This window comes from Plectropomus leopardus, chromosome 15 (genome assembly GCF_026936395.1).
Source record: "Plectropomus leopardus strain MGB_pleo_1.0 chromosome 15, ASM2693639v1, whole genome shotgun sequence".
NCBI classification, from domain to species: domain Eukaryota; kingdom Metazoa; phylum Chordata; class Actinopteri; order Perciformes; family Serranidae; genus Plectropomus; species Plectropomus leopardus.
In genome coordinates, this window is record NC_142190.1 from 6,505,076 (window position 1) to 6,525,173 (window position 20,098).

General features: G+C 39.3%; 2 protein-coding genes across 4 annotated transcripts in view; both read right to left on the reverse strand.

The window, feature by feature from the left end:
- Positions 1-3,553, reverse strand: part of med13a (mediator complex subunit 13a) — a 109,193-nt gene extending 105,640 nt beyond the window's left edge. Inside the window, exon 1 of the mRNA XM_088088520.1 lies at positions 2,938-3,553. Within this exon, the coding sequence (XP_087944646.1) occupies positions 2,938-3,003 (66 nt within the window). The 5' untranslated portion in view covers positions 3,004-3,553. The remainder of the gene's footprint in view (positions 1-2,937) is intronic.
- A 152-nt stretch (positions 3,554-3,705) lies between these two features.
- rps6kb1a (ribosomal protein S6 kinase B1a) overlaps positions 3,706-20,098 on the reverse strand; it is an 80,877-nt gene continuing 64,484 nt past the window's right edge. The window contains exon 16 of one of the 3 annotated variants that reach the window (XM_088088521.1): positions 3,706-7,826. In XM_088088521.1, coding sequence (XP_087944647.1) covers positions 7,722-7,826 — 105 coding nt within the window. In that variant the 3' untranslated portion in view covers positions 3,706-7,721. Of the gene's footprint in view, positions 7,827-15,889; positions 16,331-20,098 lie in introns of those variants that run through there. The other 2 variants (XR_015778931.1, XM_088088522.1) reach the window with 2 other exon arrangements.

Here is a 20,098-nt window from a genome sequence, read left to right on the forward strand (position 1 = left end):
TCGTTGAATATTCCTACAGTCAAATACAATTCGATTCATATAATTGAACCCGAGTCAGGTAGAGCGCGAGAAAATTCTGTCACAAAAATTTCAAAGATTTTCACTTATTCCATGACTTTTCCAGGCCTGAAAAGGTGATTGTCAAGTTTCATGACTTTTCCAGGTTTCCTATGACACTGTGAACCCTGAGCTTAAGATTAAACTGGCATTAGAGTGCATTTTCAATCGCATTAAAGAAGTTACAATTCAAAAACATAAAGTCCCACTGTTAGTCCCTTCTGTTCTGTTTTAGAATTTGCACAAAATACACTGTGTACTAAAACTGTGGACTGCAGACAAAATATTACTTCTGTCCTTAAATATTCCTGAGCCTGAAGAGGCAGAACTGAATAGCCCCTCTGTCAAAGACTGAACACGTCAGTACTCCACTCCTCATCAACAATATCCAAGAGGCAGACTGCTCTATCAAGGATAAATGTGCCTTCTGCAGCTGTTCTGTCTGTCCTTTCAAAATAAATTAGCAGCAGCCTGTGTGCAAAAACAGAGCGTGCCACAGATATCTCTCTATTTCCTTCCAACATTCATGCTTTCCAGGCTGTGTGCACAAGTGTGCCTGCTATGAATCTACAAGTTTTTCCTCCTACCTGTGTTTTACGAAATGCTCAAGTTTGTGAGCTTCTTGTGGGTCATGAGGAGTTTTATCTTTCATATGCCAAAGCCAAAAATCACACTGGAGGGAATATAAAGCCAAAGCTACTGGATACAAGCAGGAAGTTTTCCTGAGGTGACACGTACTTTGGGGGGGTTACGACCCCTGATTTTGCCAGCTGCTCACCTTCCCTCTGGCCACTTTAGGGCTCTGGGTCTCAGTAGGGAACACTGTGTTCAAACAGCTGCCTTCCTGCCTTTCAAGATATGAGACGAGCAACAGGTGAGGCTGCTCAAATCATGTCACAGATGCTCCTCTTCTACAAAGTCTCTTTTCCTGTCTGTCATGGGCAAACATGAAACTAGCAAGTGTGTATTTTGCAGTGTTGGTTGAGGAGAATGCAAATTATATCAGTTTCATTTTACACACAGCTCTTGTTAATTTAGGAGATGCTATCACCAGACAGAAGGCTTTTGCAAAGTATTTTCTTAAAGATGCACAGAAGCGCAAACTACAAATGTCACAAAAAGCCAGCTACATGCATACATAGCAGTACAGACACTGAATTTACCCACCAAGTTAATCCCAATAAGCCCACTTTAAAATGCATAAAAATAAAAAAAGAGTAAGCAAAAAGTACTCCAGACTGAAAACTATCCACTGAAAAACGACAAGGGAAAAAGCACCACAATGTATTCGCATTCTTTCACCATAAAACCACAAAGTGGAGTCTGTTCAGCGAGTGAGTCATAACAGCAGTGGTGTTATGCTTAGTCTCAGTGTGCAGGAAAATGTCAGCCAGACAGGCACAGCACCACCACAACTACCAGCCTCTACCTCGCCTGTCCACTGTAGCTAACGCTGCCTTCAAGTGCTGTCGTAAACATTGTAATTACGAGTTCAGCCGCACACAATCGACCCCGCTAAGTAGTATTGAGAGAGAGTGGGGATTTTCTGCAATGAAATGTTACCTTTAGGGGGGCGGACAGTTTGGTAGCGGTGTCAATTTGTGGCAAAAGCAGTGTAGTATTTCACTATCTTGTTATTATACTACATTTTCAGCATTGCTACTGATGCAGTTCTACTCTCATTTATTAACTTTTAATAACACTTTCTTGCAAATACATCAATTATCAATGTTCTGTGTGGCACTGCACCACAAAGCACTTTTTCTTTCAATTTTGCATTTGACATATCACACCTCCAACTTCAGCAGCATGTTAAGAAGAGCTGGTGTAGGCAGCATTACACTCACCTACAAGTCAAGGTGTAGTTAAGCCTGCTGACAAGCCAATTAACTGCAACAACAAACACATCCAGACCATGTTCTTGATTGTAGAGCCAGAGGTGCAACTCATGCAACACCCCTGCATACACTGCAGAGATTATTGTGGATGCTCACTGCTTTTTACAATGCTATTTATCTCACAGGGGATTTTAAAAAATACCCATGAACTCCGAGTGGGTAGCAGCACAACCACAACTATTTAGGGTAATGTCAACCACTGACAACATGATATGATGAGAGACGTACAAGCAGGGGCATGCATTATATGCTTCACCCCCAATTTGTAGTGTAGTTTATAGTAGTAGAAAGTGCAGCTTAGATATGTAGTCACCTAATGTTTGTAATGCCCAGGAATGCATGCCAGAGATTATATAATCAGCCTGGGGCCTGTGCCCTAGTTGGTGTGAATACTAGAAAATGAAGTCCAAGAAGATTAAGCCACTGACAAAAACATGATAACATATTACATAAATAATTTGCAAAGAAATTCATGCAAGAGAAAAAAGGAGCTTTCTAGGCAAACATACAAGTTGCCATTAATCCCTGCAGGAGTTGCCAGTGTTATGCAAAAACCACTATTTCACAGCCCTGAATGTTTGGTTGATAGTGGAAATGCAACGCGGAGGAGATAGCAAGTTAATAATAAACAAGGTGTTGAGGCGAAAGGGAGAAAGTGCTACAACAAGTAAACTCGCTGGCAGTTTGACAGTAAAATGCATGATTTATTGCTATATGTTGTTGTAAATGAGCAGTGGCGCTAACCTCGAGTTGTTTGGAGATTTGAAATGCAGCAGAAAGGTGATTATAAACACACTAGGTGACAAAGTGTGAAAACAAGAGCAACATTAGCGATACCTTGTTGCCCTGAAATGATGTCAGCTCGACAGGGCCGTAAGCCTAGCTAAGCTCCTATCAACTGATGCCTGTGTGGCTAACGTTAGCTTAGCCCCCGTTCAGCTAGTTAAAAATGGCTGCTTTCCTTTAGTTTTAAATCTCTTACCAGACAGAATAGATTGGAATGGCAATCCTCCAAGCTGGCCCCGTTTGGTACATAACAAGAACTCATCCTTCTTCACTGCGAGATCCAACTCTCCATCGTTTCACTTCCCGGGAAAATAAAAGAACAATTTGCGAAAAAATTTTGTGTTCTCAAAAAGATGTGTTAATCAGCGAGAAATATTTTTTTAGTAACATTTGGCTGGAGAATTCAACAACCTTCCGATTGCAGTTTCACCCCCCTCCTGCCGGAGCTAAAAAGCGGATAAAAGAGGCTGTGTGGTCCTTACGTCGACATCTCAAAAGCACGCAGTAAAAACTGATAAAAGGAAGCGAAAAATGTTCATAAAACAAAAAGAAAAGGAGAGCAACTCTCCCCCTCCCCCTTAGCCCTAAAACGGTCTCTGCTTAAAAAAATAAAGACGTCCTGTCTCACTCCTCCATCGCAAAAATTAGTCTAAAAACGAAACACATCCTGTGAAAACCTCTCGAAATGAGCCATCGGGCTATATTTTAACGATTATTTCGGTCATTATTTCAGCCTCGGTTCCTGTTGGTTTCCATTTGAATTCATGGATTCCTTTCTTTAATGGCGGCCACAGGGACAACTCTGCCTTCCACAGCCTATTGGCTCATTCGTGGTCAAAGCTTCGTCAAGGCAACCGAAGGCACGCGGACATACGTCAGAGAGCAGCCGACACTTCCGGCAAAATAAAAGCACATCAGAAAATCAGATACAGAAATTAAGTACTTTATTGATCCCCGTGGGGAAGTTGTGGTTCTTTGCAGTCGCTCTGATGCCAGCATAGAGAACTGCAGCAAGTAAAATGAAAAAAAAAAAATTAAAATAAAATAAATATATATATAAATGTAAAGAAATACAATGATAAGCGATAAGCATTAGTATGTGAATAAATCAAAAGAAATAACCATGTGTAATGCAGAAATTTAAAAAGTGCATATGTTGACACATTTACAGAAAGTGTGCTTCAAACTCTTGCAAAATAAACAAGTCAAATACAGTTAAATAAAATAAAAGGGCAAAGTAATGATTTATACAAACAGACTAAACAGAGTAAAATGTCTGTAATAACCACAACAGAATATACTTTAATATGAGTAGTATGTAAATATTTAAATTGCAATATGGATGATGTACAATGCAATTTATAAAATCAGTATGTGTAAAATAAATATATATATATGTGTGCATTGTTACAATGAACAACATATACAGTAATAAGAATAACAATAATTTAACCCTCTGCTTTCTGCTCTCAGGAAGACAATACAGATTAATGAAATCACAAACCAGCAGACTGATGAACTGTTTTTTTATCCCCCAAGGCCGTCCACTCTCTCAACCATAGCACATAATGACTCTGCAACCCATTTTACATATATGTTTTTTTTATAGACATATACACGTCACTATGGATGTGTAATACTACTAATTTTGCAATATGCATAATTTTTTTATTCCATATATTACATTAATGCACTTTCGCTGCCATTGTTTTTACAATTGGTAATTATGTGTTTGTGTGTCAAGTATATCTATATAGACATTTGTAAATACCTGTAGTACCATTACTTATAATATTTAGACACATCCTGCATAAAAATGTACAACTTTCCTGGTCTAAAACTGTATTCATATTTAGTATGTTATGGTATATTTTCATTATTTTATTGTAATTGTTTAAATATTATGACTAATAGGCTATAATAATGCTACACGGTGAACTTTTGGACATCTTGAAAAAACATATTTTTCGTATTTATATTTTTTGTTATGCATAGTATCTTTTCATATTTTAATTTTAATGTATTACGAATAATGATATAATAATAATACACAGTAATATTTTCCACATCAGTATTTTTTGCTCCTGAAAAAATTGTACAGCTTTAGCAGTCTAAAACAGCTATATTATACAGTCATTATTTAATAGTATTTTTTAGTATCTTTTCATAATCTTCTTACAATTTTTGTTTAAGATTTATGACTAATACTTTTGCACACCCGCATTTTTGCAAATGCTGAAAAAAAGAAAATACATAAAATAAAATAAAAATATGCAGCTTAAAGATTATAATACAGCTATATTCTACAAATTTATCATGGTATAGACTTTTTTATAGCTTTTTTCCCCATATTTACTTTAAAACCCATCTTGTCTTTATTTATGGTCTTTACTTTTGCAGAACTTTTACCTTCACAACAGAAAATCTATTGGGTCTGAAAGGTTGGGCGTTTTATTTTGACAGTCCCAACATGAACTTCCGTGTTATAGTATGGCTGCCTTGATACTGTCGTGGTCATGAGGGCTGTAATAACACAAGACTGATAGGTATTGCCGCTAGGCCAGCGCAAGTGGCGCTACTGAGCAACAGATTTTGTTACCAATGATCAAACCACATAAACTTGCTCACTTACACAGTGCACCACCTAGCGCATATGATGTTGCACTTGCAATTGAAATGTGCAACCAGGATGCATCGATGCGCCCTTTGTTTTGGTTTATCTCAATCAGATTCATTTGACCGCAGTTTCACAGTGTGTGGCCTCAGTGAGATCATGAAAGCAGTGGGAAGTCAAACATTCATTGGGTGCAGAGCTGCAGGAATAAAACAACTGCATGATATTATTGAAGAAAAAATTAAAATGGAATAAATCAAAAGAAATAACCTTGTGCAATGCATACATTAATAAAGTGCATATGTTGACACATTTACAGAAAGTGTGCTTCAAACCCTTGCAAAATAAACTAGTCAAATACAGTTAAAGAAAATAAAAGGGCAAAGTAATGATTTAAACAAACAGACTATAGAGAGAAAGAAAAAGAGTAAAATGTCTCTATAAGGACCACAGCAGAGTATAGTTTAATATGAACAAACCTGGGTGCAAAACTAATTTTATTTTTGACAAAACAAAGCTAAGGAGACAAGACCAACAAAACAACATCAACAACAACAGAATTACTCCAGAAACAAAAACAACTTAAAAAAAGACAAAAAATGCCCTCAGAGACAAAACAATTACATTTTTTTTTAAAGGCACAAAATGTTATCAGAGACACAAAATTAAATTAAAGAGACAAAAATGATGAATAAAGAGACAAAAAATGAAATCAAACAGACACAACATGACTATGAAGAGGTGAAAAAGAACTGCAGAGAGACACAGAATAACTACAAAGAGAGAAAAACTACCTAATATGCACAAAATGACCTCAAAGATACACATAACAACTACAAAGAGATGCAAAGGAACTGCAAATAGACATAAAATAACTAACCTTTTCTCTCAAATGAGCTCAGTTATCATTTTTGCAAAATATCGCAAAAGATTACACAAAACTGAGAACTGCACCTCTGATCTCATACAAACAGCATCCAAGCTGGTGTTGGGCCAAACCAGAACTGATTTAGGGGGCCTCTGTGTCCAGTTGAATTTGCGTTACCACTGGATAAGGAGTTTTCCCCTTTAGGCTGCATGCAAATAATTGTTATTGGAGCTGACATTTATAGCTCCTTTTAACCATGACGAAAACACTTGAACACTTGAACACTTGGATGAAATAATATTCAGAATTATACTGTTCAAGCAAAATGATTTAACAAATTCGTCATCATTTCATTTATTTTTTAAAAAATATTCTGTTTTGTAGGATCAATTCTCCAAGCAACCAAGGGATTTTAACTAAATTCAGTCAACAGAACTTCCCCTCCGTTTTTTACCCCAGGGCACACTTTCAGCCAGAATATTACTTCCTCTAATTCCAAGTGTGAGCGCTGTAGGTTTAATGAGTTTTTTGCAAGTCCTTGTCCCATCATTGTGCAATGCTTCCTAATTATAACACAATGTAAGCTGTCTTTAGTCATGGTAGTTTCTTTTTAGAAATGAATGGCAACTGGTTGGCCAGTTAGCCCATAATTCATTCTGTTATCCCTGATTCATTAATGACTAATTGGTCTCCCTTAAAGTCTAGCTTTTATTTAGTAGTGTTCTCTTGTAATATAACTGCAAAGAGACACTGAATAACTACAAAGAGGCAACAGTGACCAAAAAGACACAAAATGACTACAAAGAGATAAAAAGGTACTGAAAAGAGACACACAATAACCAACAAAAAGACATAAAATGACCTCAAAGACACACAGAATGACAACAAAGTGATACAAAGAAAGCACTTAGAGACTAAAATCAACTACAAAGAGACAAAACCTACCAAAAAGACACAAACTTAAATCAAAGATACACAAAATGACAACAAAAAGACACAAACTGACCTCAAAGAGATACAAAACAACTACAATGTGACAAAACCTACCAAATAGAGACTTAAATAGGACCTCAGAGACACATAAAGACTGCAAAGAAATACAAAGGAACTGCAGAGACACAAGATAGCTACAAAAAGACAAAAACTACACAAAAAGACACCAAGTGACCTCAAAGAGACGCAACCTGACCTCAAAGAGACTCAAAATGATCTAAAAAAGACAAAATGACTGCAGAGACACAAAGCAACCACAATGAGACACAAAAAGACCCAAAGTGACCTCTCAAAGAGACACAGAATAACCTCAAAGAGACAGGAAATGATCTCAAAAAGACACAAAATGACATACTTTTGCCATGTAATCCCTGTCTGAATATAGGGTTATGTGCACATTAATCAGAGCTCTACAACAAGCTTTGCGCTTCTTCATACAATAATTTAGAATCATAAGTTTCATTTCCTGTTTGCAGTACTGTACGTGAGAGCCGGGAGAACCAGGCTACAAAGGAGGTGATGACAGCAGGACCTGAGGGCAGAGAGGAGCTGGCTGCTCCTGAAACGCTGATGGAGTCATGAAGGTGTGGCAGCCTGAAGACTGAAAACACTGTACAGCAACATGACAGAAGATTAATTCATTCCTATTTGTTTAAAGGATACTTCAACAACCTGACTGGCGGAGGATAAAAACACACAAGCCGCATGAAAGTTTCAAGTCTTTTCGTCCTAAATGAGTCGTAATGCACTCTTAACCAAATGTAACTCCATTTTAACCCTTTGGGATCTGGATTAACATCAGTTTTCTTGTGCTGCATAGAGATGCCTTTGACAAGCATTTAAACCTTTAAACATTGAGCAAATTGGTTTGATGTCTTTCAAAAAAAAAAAAAAACATTTAAAGGCAATCAGCAACTTGGCAAAGATATATATTCTGCAAATTGCAAAGAAAAAAAATAGTAAAAGGTGAGAACAAAATTATCTAAAAGAGAGAGGATCATTGGAAAATCTTCAAATAACAAATAACAAAAAAAATACCAACAAAACTATATTTCTAATTGTTATAATTCTTAGAAATTATTATTATTTATATTTAATTATTTATTTACTTTAGCACTTTTTGAAAGTCACTTCCTGTTTTTGTTTTGACTTTTATATTTTTTGTTATTTTTAAACTTTTTACTAATTTTTTGTTAATTTCACGATTTTTTAAAAGTCTCTTATTGCCAGTTTTCTGTGTTGTTGAAAGAAATCAAGCAAATTTGCTCAGTTTTCAAAGGATTAACATAAGAGTAATGTGCTGCGTTCATGTGCCCCTCAGATGGTCCCATTTGGCGGTTGAAAATCGACAAAGTCTTTAAGTATTTAAGTCAAAAGGCTCAAGTCCAAGCGATGCCACGAGTCATTAGCGTTTACGTCCAAGTTGAGTCTAAAGTCATCAAAAAAAGTCATGTGAAGTCCAAACTTGTGCAACATGCAGTGTTTGTTCTTTCAATAACTTCACTGTCCACACTGTTCCACAGCCAAATCACCATCTGCTCCTCACATGGAAAAACACAGGAAACATTCCAGATCAAAATGATATGATCCAGAATAGATAAGCTAATTATGCAAGCACTTTAAACTAATTACCAAAACATTGTTAAACAAGAGTTTTGTGCTTGTATTGTATGGTCTCTGAGGCCCTGCGACATAAGCTTTGTGTCTTTCATCTCGTCCCAAAGGATCGAGCGGCTTTCTCAACCTTAAATCTCCCCATAGGAATGAATGATAATCGCACATTCAGTGCTTCCCACGCTTTATCACCACTCTCCTTGATACAAAAAAACCCAACAAAAAACAATTGTGGCATGATACCATCTGTATAAGATTGTTTAACAGAAAAAAAACATCTAATAGCACAGCCGATGAGCACAGTTGTCATAGCGGGGTAACTAATGTGGAGACCAGATTGCTATCATATCTGGTGATGGTTTTCTCTCACTTATCTCCGGCTCCGTCTTATCTGAGTCCCACAGAGACATTCTGTCGTATATATTCTATCCCAGCAGCACTCAAGAATATTGGGGAAATGAAAATCTGAGATAGTTTGGAGTTGGCCAACTGCTTTTTTGACATTTGATTTGACATGCTCTGAGGTCCCTGCCATTCTGCTATAGGAGCATTTGCCAGAGGGGCCTGCCTCACTGTTGTGTGACTAAATCCTGCATGAGAAAGTGAATAATAAATCCTAGATTTAGCCAGAAAGAGAACATGGGCTGACTTTAATGAGTGCCTGTGGTCAGAAAAGATGGGAGAACATTAAAAATTAGACTCGGTGTTCATTTAACATGCTTAAATAGCAGAGCATGAAGCACTCAAGGTGATACAATCAGTGGTGCCTCCAAGGGGGGCGGCCAGGGGGGTCATGGCCACCCCAACATGTTCTTATCCCAAGATGTCACATATCGCCATTTAGCAGTGGACTTGCATATCTACATATTATGCTCTAGGTGTCCTTGTCTGATATTTACGCTTCAGGATGCCACTGATGCACTGATGTCAGCACAAGCACATGGTGGGATGACGCTGCACCGGGTTATGTTTAGGCAACAAAAATACATGAAAACCAACGCCACGACGCACATGCTGGCACATGGTAAGGTGCAGAGAACAAACATCACATTCAGACAGGAAGCAAACACCAGACTCCTGCATGAAAGTCTGGGGTTTGTTGGATCCATCCACCACCTCCCCACTCTACAGGTCTTATTGCACTCCTTATATTATGTCATTACAAGCATGTTTTCAACCTGACAGTGATCTGTCACGTATCATGTGGACGCCGCAGGTTACATCTGGCCGCATTCTCAAGTGATGCCACCCGTTTGTGTATCATGTGGACCTGGCAGGTGTAATCTGGCTGTCCAGCCATCTGGCAGCATATAATAACACCACAACCGGTTTTGTCCAGTTGAACTCTCAGCAGACATTTTCCAACGGCATATCATGCAGACATGAAAGGTGGCTTTTGGTGTCGGGATCTTATGCTGAAAGCACTGCCAAAGGAGGTATTTTACGATTCTGGAATGAGAACAGGCCAGCCACCCTGTGAGGCTACAACTGCTGGACGCCCCTTTCCAAAAATAATTGGAGGGCCACATTAGTGTCATCAAGGGGCAATAGCGTTCAGTTTTTTATTCTGGCATGAAGGTAGTGGTATGTTGTGAAATATACCGTTTCATTCTGAAGTCATGAAATTGTCAGTGATTTCAGGGTCAGACACCAGCGCAAAAGAAATGCTGCCGGTAACAATATAAGGAGCTGGAAGGCTGCCATGGGACAGCCAGGAGTGGTGGTGGATGGGTCCAACAACCCCAGGACTTTCACCCAGAAACCTGGTGTTTACTTCCCATACAAATGTAAAACCAAATCATGATGTCTTTTCTGAATATAACCACATGCTTTGGTTGCCTAAACCTAATTTTACTAGTGGACATAATGGCATGAAAACTAGTCGTTTTTGACGAGACACTGTGGCTTTCCTGCCGGGATAGTAGCACAAAAAGTGGGTGTTTATTACCGCCACTTTTCTAGCATGGACTGTGCCCCCCAAACTGGGTATTTTAACCTAATATGTGATATTTTCCTATGCATAAACAAGTGTTTCTGTGTGCCCAAATCTAACCATATTAACATGCACATTAAATGTATCCTTGGTTTGCTGAACTGTAAAAATGCCCCCCAAAAAATCCAGTGATTGGTTTGATAAGATAGAACATTAACATTTTAATTCTGAGTTAATGTAACATGTTTAAACAGCAAAAATACTGTTATGTAGAAATGTGAAGCTTCATCCCCTCTTATGTTTGTGTGTGTGTGTGTGTGTGTGTGTGTGTGTGCATGTGAAGCTGTGTGTCCCATGACCTTATACACAGGGCAGGAGACAGGACGAACAGCGCTGCTACTGAAAGATCACAAGACTCACGTGACATGTTTGAAAAGCTTTCTGCAAATCAATAACATTGACCACCCTGACAGACAGGAAAGGTTTTTCCCTCCACTGGCAGACACAACCGAAGCATTCAGCAGCTAAGAGCACGACTCTGAGGTCCAGAGTTCAACAGCGTTACTTGTGTTTACAGAGGCTAAGTGGTAATATCCCATTCTTGGCCTCTGCAACGGAGGAATAGTTATGAAGAGGGTCAACAAGCGTGCCATGTTCAAATAAAGTAGCCCTCCTCCCCGCCCCCATGTTAAAGCACACAGAGATATGTGCTCTTTGCTTTCCCCTCTCTCCTGCCCTCTCAAACACACACAAACATATACACACACACTGCGTATTGAGTTTTTTTTTCTTTTTCTCAAAGTACCTGCAAACCTAGTCTGATGGATTGAGGAGAGCTTTTTAAAATAATGAGAACAAGCACTTGTTTCATTCATTTACTCACATAATGGTACTTGGCCCTGACTGCAAAGTTATTAAAATGTAGAATAAAAACATGTTGAGCGCCAAGGTTGTGCCTGAATTACAATGATATAATGTTAAAGTGCCACAAGGCTGATATGAAATGAAAAAAGGCATGAGATTTAAGTACTTACTCTATTTGGTTTATATTCTCTAGATGGCAATTAACCCTTTTGTAATCAGTAATAAAGAAATCATGTAAATTAATTAATATCCTGTTTTTTCAGTACAGTAAATCTGTTTTAATAGCAGAAAACTGAAAATTAAACTTGAAAATAAAAGCACCAGTGTTAGAGTCTGCTGATAAAGTTACATCTGGGAAGTAAATCTAACTTGTACTGCAACATAAAACATAATGACGCAGTTGGCTAGAGAGCCAGGCGGTGAAAATAAAACTTGACCCATGAACTGAGGCAAACAGAGAACATCATGCACAGCATTTAATTGGCTCTCATTTGGCTCAAATTCAGACATATTTAAAATAAAAATGTTTACTGCAGCCAGTAACAGAGCATGGGATATTTGTGAAATTGTCACTGTGATGCTTTATTGCTACTATCACTTTTGGCATTTTGCATTGTGTTCACCGTAATTAATATTTTGGCTTACATAACTGTGAAAAAAATGAGGCGCCAATTTACTGCACTAAACTTTTTTTTAAAATTCCAGACATTTATAAAGATGCAGTCCTTGCAGCTTGTACATTTTGAAGTAGAAAATCCCATCAAGCAACCCCGTCAAGAAACCTGATTATTTTTTAAAGAATGAGATGGAATATCTGGCACTGATGGCTGCTGGTGTGAGCTGGAAGCCTGCAGGTACACTGATGGTGGCAGGTGATTGACAAGTGCCAGGTGTGCAGGGAAAAGGTATAATGACGGAGGTTGCATCCGACTCAGAACTATGCCCGTCCAATCACATTTAGCTGTTCAATACAAATATTAGACCATTCATTTTTCTTCCATATAACTTTTTAAAGCTTTGAAGGGGCCTAGCATGTACATAATAAAGTAAAAAAAGTGGCATTTTACGGATCAAATGTTAGAGCTTTTAGTGATCTGTCGCTGTTTTTCGAACTGGCATAGTGCCATGAAAAGTGGTTGTTTTAATCGAGACATCGCTGCTTTTCCAGCCTGGATTGTACCCCTAAAAATTTTTGTATCCCCAAAACATTTCCAGCAGTGTTTGTAGTGAGAAAAGCGGGTTTTCTTTAATGAGTTTGGGACATTTAAAAGTAGTATTTGTAGCACCAAAAGCAGTCTTTTTAAAAGTTGGGGACATTACAAGCTGTGTTTGTAGAAAAACAAAGACAAAACCATCAATGTCACAGATGACCTGAATGAATTAACTCTTTGGTGGTTTAAATTTGTAAAATAACAGAAGCACCTGTAACCAAAACTACAGTTAAATCATTCAACAACCAGAAACCACAGAGTACCAGAACCATCTGGGAACATTATTATAGTTATGACAATTGTAAAGCAGCAGCCTACACCGTAAAAAGAGAAAAAAGTTCAAGGAGCAGACAGGATTGTTTTCACTGGAGTTATACCTTATAAGAATTCATGGTGCAGCCTTGGTCAAATTCTGCTTTACTCTAACATCACACCCCATACTGCTGCCACTGTAAAAACAGTTGACTTCGCCCAAACTTGAACGGGAACCTCCCAGCCCCTCCCACACAAGGACACAAGCACAATAAAGGCAAATTGAGAGTTCTTGGTGTGACAAAGTGGGAGCAGCCCTCATCATTAGCTTGAGAGGGCTGCAGAGTGCTGAGGAGGCAGAGGGGCTGGCTCCGTGCCCTCAGCCTCCATCTGAGCAGCCGGGTGGAGTGTGTGAAGGCTCGCTGAGCGAGGGGTCAGGCGGAGCAGATTGTAAACCAGAAGCGTTCTCACCGCAAAGTACATATACCAGCACGCGGTTGTATGCCTCTGCGCACCAGTGAAGATGCACTTACAGTTTACATCCATATCTGTAAATCATGAATACGTTACACACATCTTACCCCGGCAGCACAGAAGATCTGTACAATCAGCACAGTTTTAAGGTGGGCACTCAATGTTCTAGAGTTACGGCCAAAAACATGTTTTATGAGGTCACGTGACCTTGACCTTTGACCTTCAACCAGCAGATTCTTAATCAATTCATTCTCGAGTCCAAGTGGATGTTTGTGCCAAATTTGAGGGAAATCCCTAAAGGCCATCTTCAGATATTCATTCACAAAATGAGCAGGATGCAAGGTCTCCATGACCTTGACCTTTGACCACCAAAATCTAATCAGCTCATCCTTGACTCTATTTGAATGTTTGTGCCAAATTTATTATCATTATTAGATTATTATTGTTCATTTAAAGCAAATATTTGGATGGCTAAAACACCTACAACCTTTCCAAATAACTTCAAAATGAATACCTCCAGCTAACAAGCTCCTGTTCTGCTTGCTCGCACAAGGATACCAAAAACGTCATAGGTTGACGTGGAGGGTCCTGACAGAGTTTGGAGTGAGAATGTGTTCGAATCCAAAATATAATGCCTCCGGCCTTGGCTATCACCAGCGTGAAGGCAGAAAAAAGAAGGCCTCATCTCCTGGTAGTTCTGCGGGTCTATTATGTGTTATATCATGAAAAAAATAATGCTTGTAAACTGTCTTCACATCACTGATGGATAAACTTCAGTTCTTTGTCAGCTGACACCTGCTCAAATTCAACTGCTTTGTAAAAGGACCACTGTGTTACAACACGAGTCTCTTCAGAACGACGTCAAACAGTGTTATTCAGAAGCAGTTAGGCAGAGAGCTGCTCTTTGTTGAGTCACTTCTGTAGTTAAATAGTGTGACGTGCTTGTCAGCTCAGTTGTTGCAGCAATTCTTTGCCTCTCTATCTGGGGTGAGGTCTGGCTGAGGTTAGCGCCATGTTCCCTCCCTTGATGGAGCTGAGGGTTAGTTGTTCGGGAGCTGCCCCTGTGCACACAGGAACATTCCAGGCGCGTAAATAAAGCCATAGCCGTGCCTTTGTTGCAGTGCTGACTAGACAAGAGCCTTTCTGCAGGGCTGCTGCCTTTAAAGAGACGAAGTCGTGCATCCCCGCTGGTAAATGATCTGACACACTTTTTCCCGCTGCAGTCTTTTCACAAGCCCTTGTTGTTAGGCTGTCGTTGTTATTCTCCCTCTCCCTTCCCGCCTTCTTGGTTCCTTCCCTCCCTCCCCCCTCTCCCTCCTCTCCTTCATACACTTTTGCACACACATTGCAAGCAGATGGAGGGAAAGGTATCTATATCGAGGGTATTTCTCCCCCCCTTCTTAAGCAGCCTCCCACCCTGCAGAAGCAGCATGGGATTAATAAATTCAATATGAATTGAAAGCTAATGAAATGTGCACCCCCACCTCTCCCTCCAAACTGCCAGCCACTGGGAAGGAGGCTGAGCGCAGAGCTCCTTGAGACCAGGCAGAGAGAGAATGAGATCATTGTCACAATTACACCATCAAAAGCAGCAGTCAGCAAAACCATAAAAACTGGCCCGCTGTCAGGAGGTTGACCTGGGTGACTGGCTACAACATGCCCGGCATTCCTCTGTGACATGGTGCTTTGTCATTTTCTTCACAGTGACACTAAGGGAACGGGCCACATCCGAGGAAGCAGCATTCACACTGAAGAGGTGTAATTATTCAGGTTTACAACGTCTGCTTCTACGCAGAGTTATTTTTACAGAACATGACGAGTATTCGTCATGCGAAAATAGAGAAATTAAATTTAAAAGGAGACATGCCAGTCTAGTTGCCAGAAAAAAATGTTGGCGTTGTATGTGTCTGCAAACAGCCAATACATGATCAATGTTTGTATCCAATTCACTTAGTACGTGAGCTGACTTTATCATTGGGAGGTGGAGGGGATGGTAGATGGCATGTCACCTAGAAGCTCCAGCCTGCTGGTTTGTGACCAACAAACAACGAAACCGTGTGTTTCAGCGGTTCAAGATCCTTTTTCCGGATCAAACGTCAGTGTTTTTAAGCAATCTGTCACTATTTTTCCCTGAAAAATGGTTGTTTTTTTTCTTAAGACATCACTGCTTTTTCAGCCTGGATTGTACCCCCAAAGCCAAAACATTTTTGTATCCCAAAGTATTTCCATTTCCCTGTTTGTGGTGACAAAAGTTAGTTTATTTTAACAAACGCTCAGGAAATATCCAGCTGTGTTTGTAGCAACAAAAGCGGGTCATTTTTAACAACAGTCTGAGACACGGTGAGCCGTGTTTGTAGTGACTAAAGTGGTTTTTTTTTAACGATACTTCAGGAAATTTCTAGCTGTGTTTGTAGCGACAAAAGCCAGTGTTTTTTAACCAACGTTTACAACATTTCCAGTTGTGTTTGTAGCTTTGAAAGTGATGAAACTAACTACACATTGACTTCAGGTAACGTTTCAACGTATCCATGACACCGTAATGTACAAATGTGAAGTATTGATGCTTTGCAGAAACGTAGGATGCCATCATGTTTACTAGCCATTGGGTTGGTCATGCAGAATGTACACAACAGTATCGGTGCAGTACAATCCTGAATCCTTACTCTTTCTTTAAAGCAGCCTGTGCCATAATAAAGGATACAGCAGCCACAGGAAATACACCCAGGTTTGCAGACACTGCAGTTTTCCCACCATCCATATGGACTGCTGCAATTAGATCAGAAACAGAAGCAGAGAGAGAGAGAGACAAGCAGACAGAGAGAGAGAGAGAGAGACAGAGAGAGGAGCGGGGGGGCAGCGAGACAGAGAGCAATGGGGATGTTAGAGTTCAACTCAAGGGCATGCTGAGTGGCATGGAGATGGGTGGCCAAGGGGCTGTTGATGGAGTGGAGGCCCTTGTGCAACAGGACCAGCCATGTTTCCAATTAGAGCAGCCTGGGCCCATAATTGTTTAATTGGAGGCTGTGTGTGGGACGGAGGAGACTCCAGAGCCCATGTGTTCTCCTCCTCAGCTGATTGATAAAGAGGCCTATTTACCACACGGTCGGCCTCCCTTCCTCATGACAGCTTTTCATTGCCCTATCAGCAACACATCAGCACCCCCGCCCTCCTTCCAGCCTCGCCCCTTACCCTTCTGCATTGCGTTCATTACATTAGTTGATCATGCCGAGGAAAAAAAATGCAACACTTGCAGAAATGTGTGAATTAAAGTAGCGCTGTGATTGATGGATATCGCCAAAACTCTATATCAAACGAAACAACAGATGTGAGACGCAATGACCCTCGTTTGAGTCACTTAATTTGTGAAGTCAGAGTCTCAATTCAATTTCCAGCTCGTAAATGTCAAAGTGTGAGCTCCAGTTGAGTCTACTCACGAGTAGGCTGTGAAACAAGCAGAGGTCAAATCTATGTCTATTGTATTGTATTGTACTCTATGTATAGAGTGTGATAAGGAGTCTATTATTACATGTTAAAATACACATAAATATTGCATAAATTTGTTCAATTATGGTCTGTAATTAGTTAAATTACTGTTTTTGCAAATGCAGTCTGGCTTTGAAGAGTATATAGATAGCTTTCACTTTTAGTTCAGTTTCCCACTGGAAAGAGCTGTCTGTTTGGGAAGTACTGAGCATATGATATATGGATGACATATACTGCACGGATTGTGTGACTTTGTAAATGTTTTCATATAGGTTTGCTGTTGTTAAATGAAGTACAATTTTATCCATTTTTGGATTTCTTTGTTCATCATGGCGGCTTGCGAGAAAAAGTGTTTTTCAAAAAAATTCAACATAATACAGGGTAAGTAAATGATACACAAAAATGCTATAAAATAAGTTAATTTAGACTAAAAAACAAAAGAACTTTGTCACTTTTTTTTTATATTTGGAATAGGTATCCTGATTAAAGTGGCTGGGTGATAAATCGATTTGATCAATTAATGCAAATTTGTGGTTTAGGATGATTTTTAAAATGAAAATCTGGATTTTCTTTTCCTCATCCACTCTCTTTCGGCTTCCGCAGTTGTATGATTTCAGAATTGGTCATTTTTAATACTCAACTGCTTCAACTTGCAATATGCAATACTGACATAGCCCTCTGTATTTTTTTCAGTTTGCATTTGATAATTTTTATTGCTAAAATTAAAGCAAAAACTTGTTTTGAGTAATTTTTTTGTCATTTGTCAGGCCATATAATCCCTATTAAAGTCCAATCAAATTTAGTGATTAGATGCATAATAGCCTCTATTAGTGCTGTATTTGTGATAGCTCTTTTAGCAGTTCGCTCAGTCACATTATGTTGGAAGTTTCAATGATTTCAGTGAAACCTGCAGCTGCATTAGTGGGAATGACCAAAAATGTAACCTCAGGATTCCTTAGGTCTGTAAATTAAGATTACAAACTGTTGAACCATTAATTGACAGATAAAATGTGCAAAGACATTAAGGTTTTGAAAAACCTATGCCTTACTACAGTAAAATATTTTAGTTTTTTTTTTATTTTTAGGATTTCTTGTAGACAGCAGACTGCAACATTCATGAAAATACATGACAAGAACTCCATCCATCCGTGCATCTGCAGGAAAACCAAGAAAAACACACCCCCAAGGATGCAGCACAGCACACTCGTCAACATTTTATGGGATGCCAGTCAATATTCATGAGAAGGGTTTATTTGAACATGCTACTTACTGGTCAATAAGTTTACCAAGTGCAGCAGCCAAGGCCTCTGTAAACAATCTCCTCCCAACAGAGAACACTGACAGATACAGTATCCTCCTCTGCTCAGTGATCAATAGATGCAGTACACTAAATCTGTTCTGGATGTAAGGAACAGCACAGTAATAACTTCTCATTATTAACACGAGTCGAAGTGACAGTCTAGTGAGGGTGGAAGTGTACATTTCTATTAATGCATGCAATAATACAGTGTACATGTCATTACTTGCTCAGTGCAAGCCAGGCACTTAGTTTGATACGGTTTATAAGCTGCCAAGAAGACATGCGCCTGTACTGCCAGCAGAGACTAGTTTGTTCAGTGTGTGTGTCTGCAGCCATGTGCGTGTATGTGTACATATGTGTGTTTTGAGTCATTATTTCCAGTGCAATATGCCATAAATACTCTCAACATAGCACACTCGCTATGTGAACACTTGCTCAACGCTCATGCATTATGCATTTCTGCATCTGTGTCTTACATTTACTGTGCACAGTGTCTTGTTCTGAGGGGCAATATGGTTGGCATACTGTAATGTGTGTGATCAGCCTGCTCCATTTCCTGCACTGAAAGGGATTTACTGAGCACAAAGTCAGAGTCTCAGCTTTGGATGTAATATCTCACCTCAGTATTTTACCAATAAAAACATCCAGCATTTGAGAAAAAGATAGAGGTAAATCTGGAAAAAGCAAAACAACCAACCAACCAAAAAAACAAACAAAAAATGGACAACCACAGGCTTCATACAGTGAGGCAGTGATAACCAATTTACGACCTGCGGGCCGAATGTGGTCTACAGTAGGATGCTGGTGGTACATAAGTGCCAGAGTGCATAAAAAAAGCATCAAAATAGAGATTGTTTATCAGAAAAAGTGCCATTAGAGGATCCCCTGCACTCCCCACCAGAGATCCTAGTTAAGCTCCTAATGTACTGAAATCCTAAAAAAAATCCCCTAAAATCCTTAGGTTGTTTTACAATCCCAGACATATCCTAAAATCCTAAAAATGTTCATATAATCTCAGAAACATCCTAAAATCCCAGAAACGTCCTAAAATCCTAGTAACGTGCTGAAATCCTAAAAAAGTTCTATAATCCTAGAAACTACCTACAATCCTAGAAATGTCCTAAAATCTGAGAAATTCCCTAAAATCATAGAAACATGCATGGGGCTGCTGCAACTGGTCCCTGGCTTTCTGTCATTTTGCAAATTCAATTTTTTGAAAATGACAAAATTAATCTGCCTACCCTATCTTTAATTTTAAGTATGCATGTTTTCAAATTCTCAGTCCTGATCTTGGGAACTATCAACTATCAACTATCAACTCAGCATGTCTACATCAGAAATTTTTTTTTTTTTTAAAACTTCTGTCTCCCCAATCTCAAGATGACTGCAGACGGGATAGAAATGTTAAACTCGTGGCAGCTGCGAAAAACCCTGCATGCATACTGTAAGTGATATAATTTAGTGTCAAATGGTTCTTTAATATACTCCACTTGTGAACAGCTGAAAGAGACCGTTTTGGTTGAGGGTATTTGGTTTGCAAATCAGGTTTGCCCTTACATGTTCGAGTGCTTTCATGATGCCACTTACAAAGCCTGGGAAGGGCACAGTCGGCTGAGTTCGCTTCATCATCATCACCACAGCTCTGACTGGACTGCTGCCACTGACACTCAAAGCTGCACAGTCAGTTCTCTGCTGCAGGTTTTACCCTGCACAACAGGTAGCCCAGCCAGCAGTATATTTACTGGAGCCAC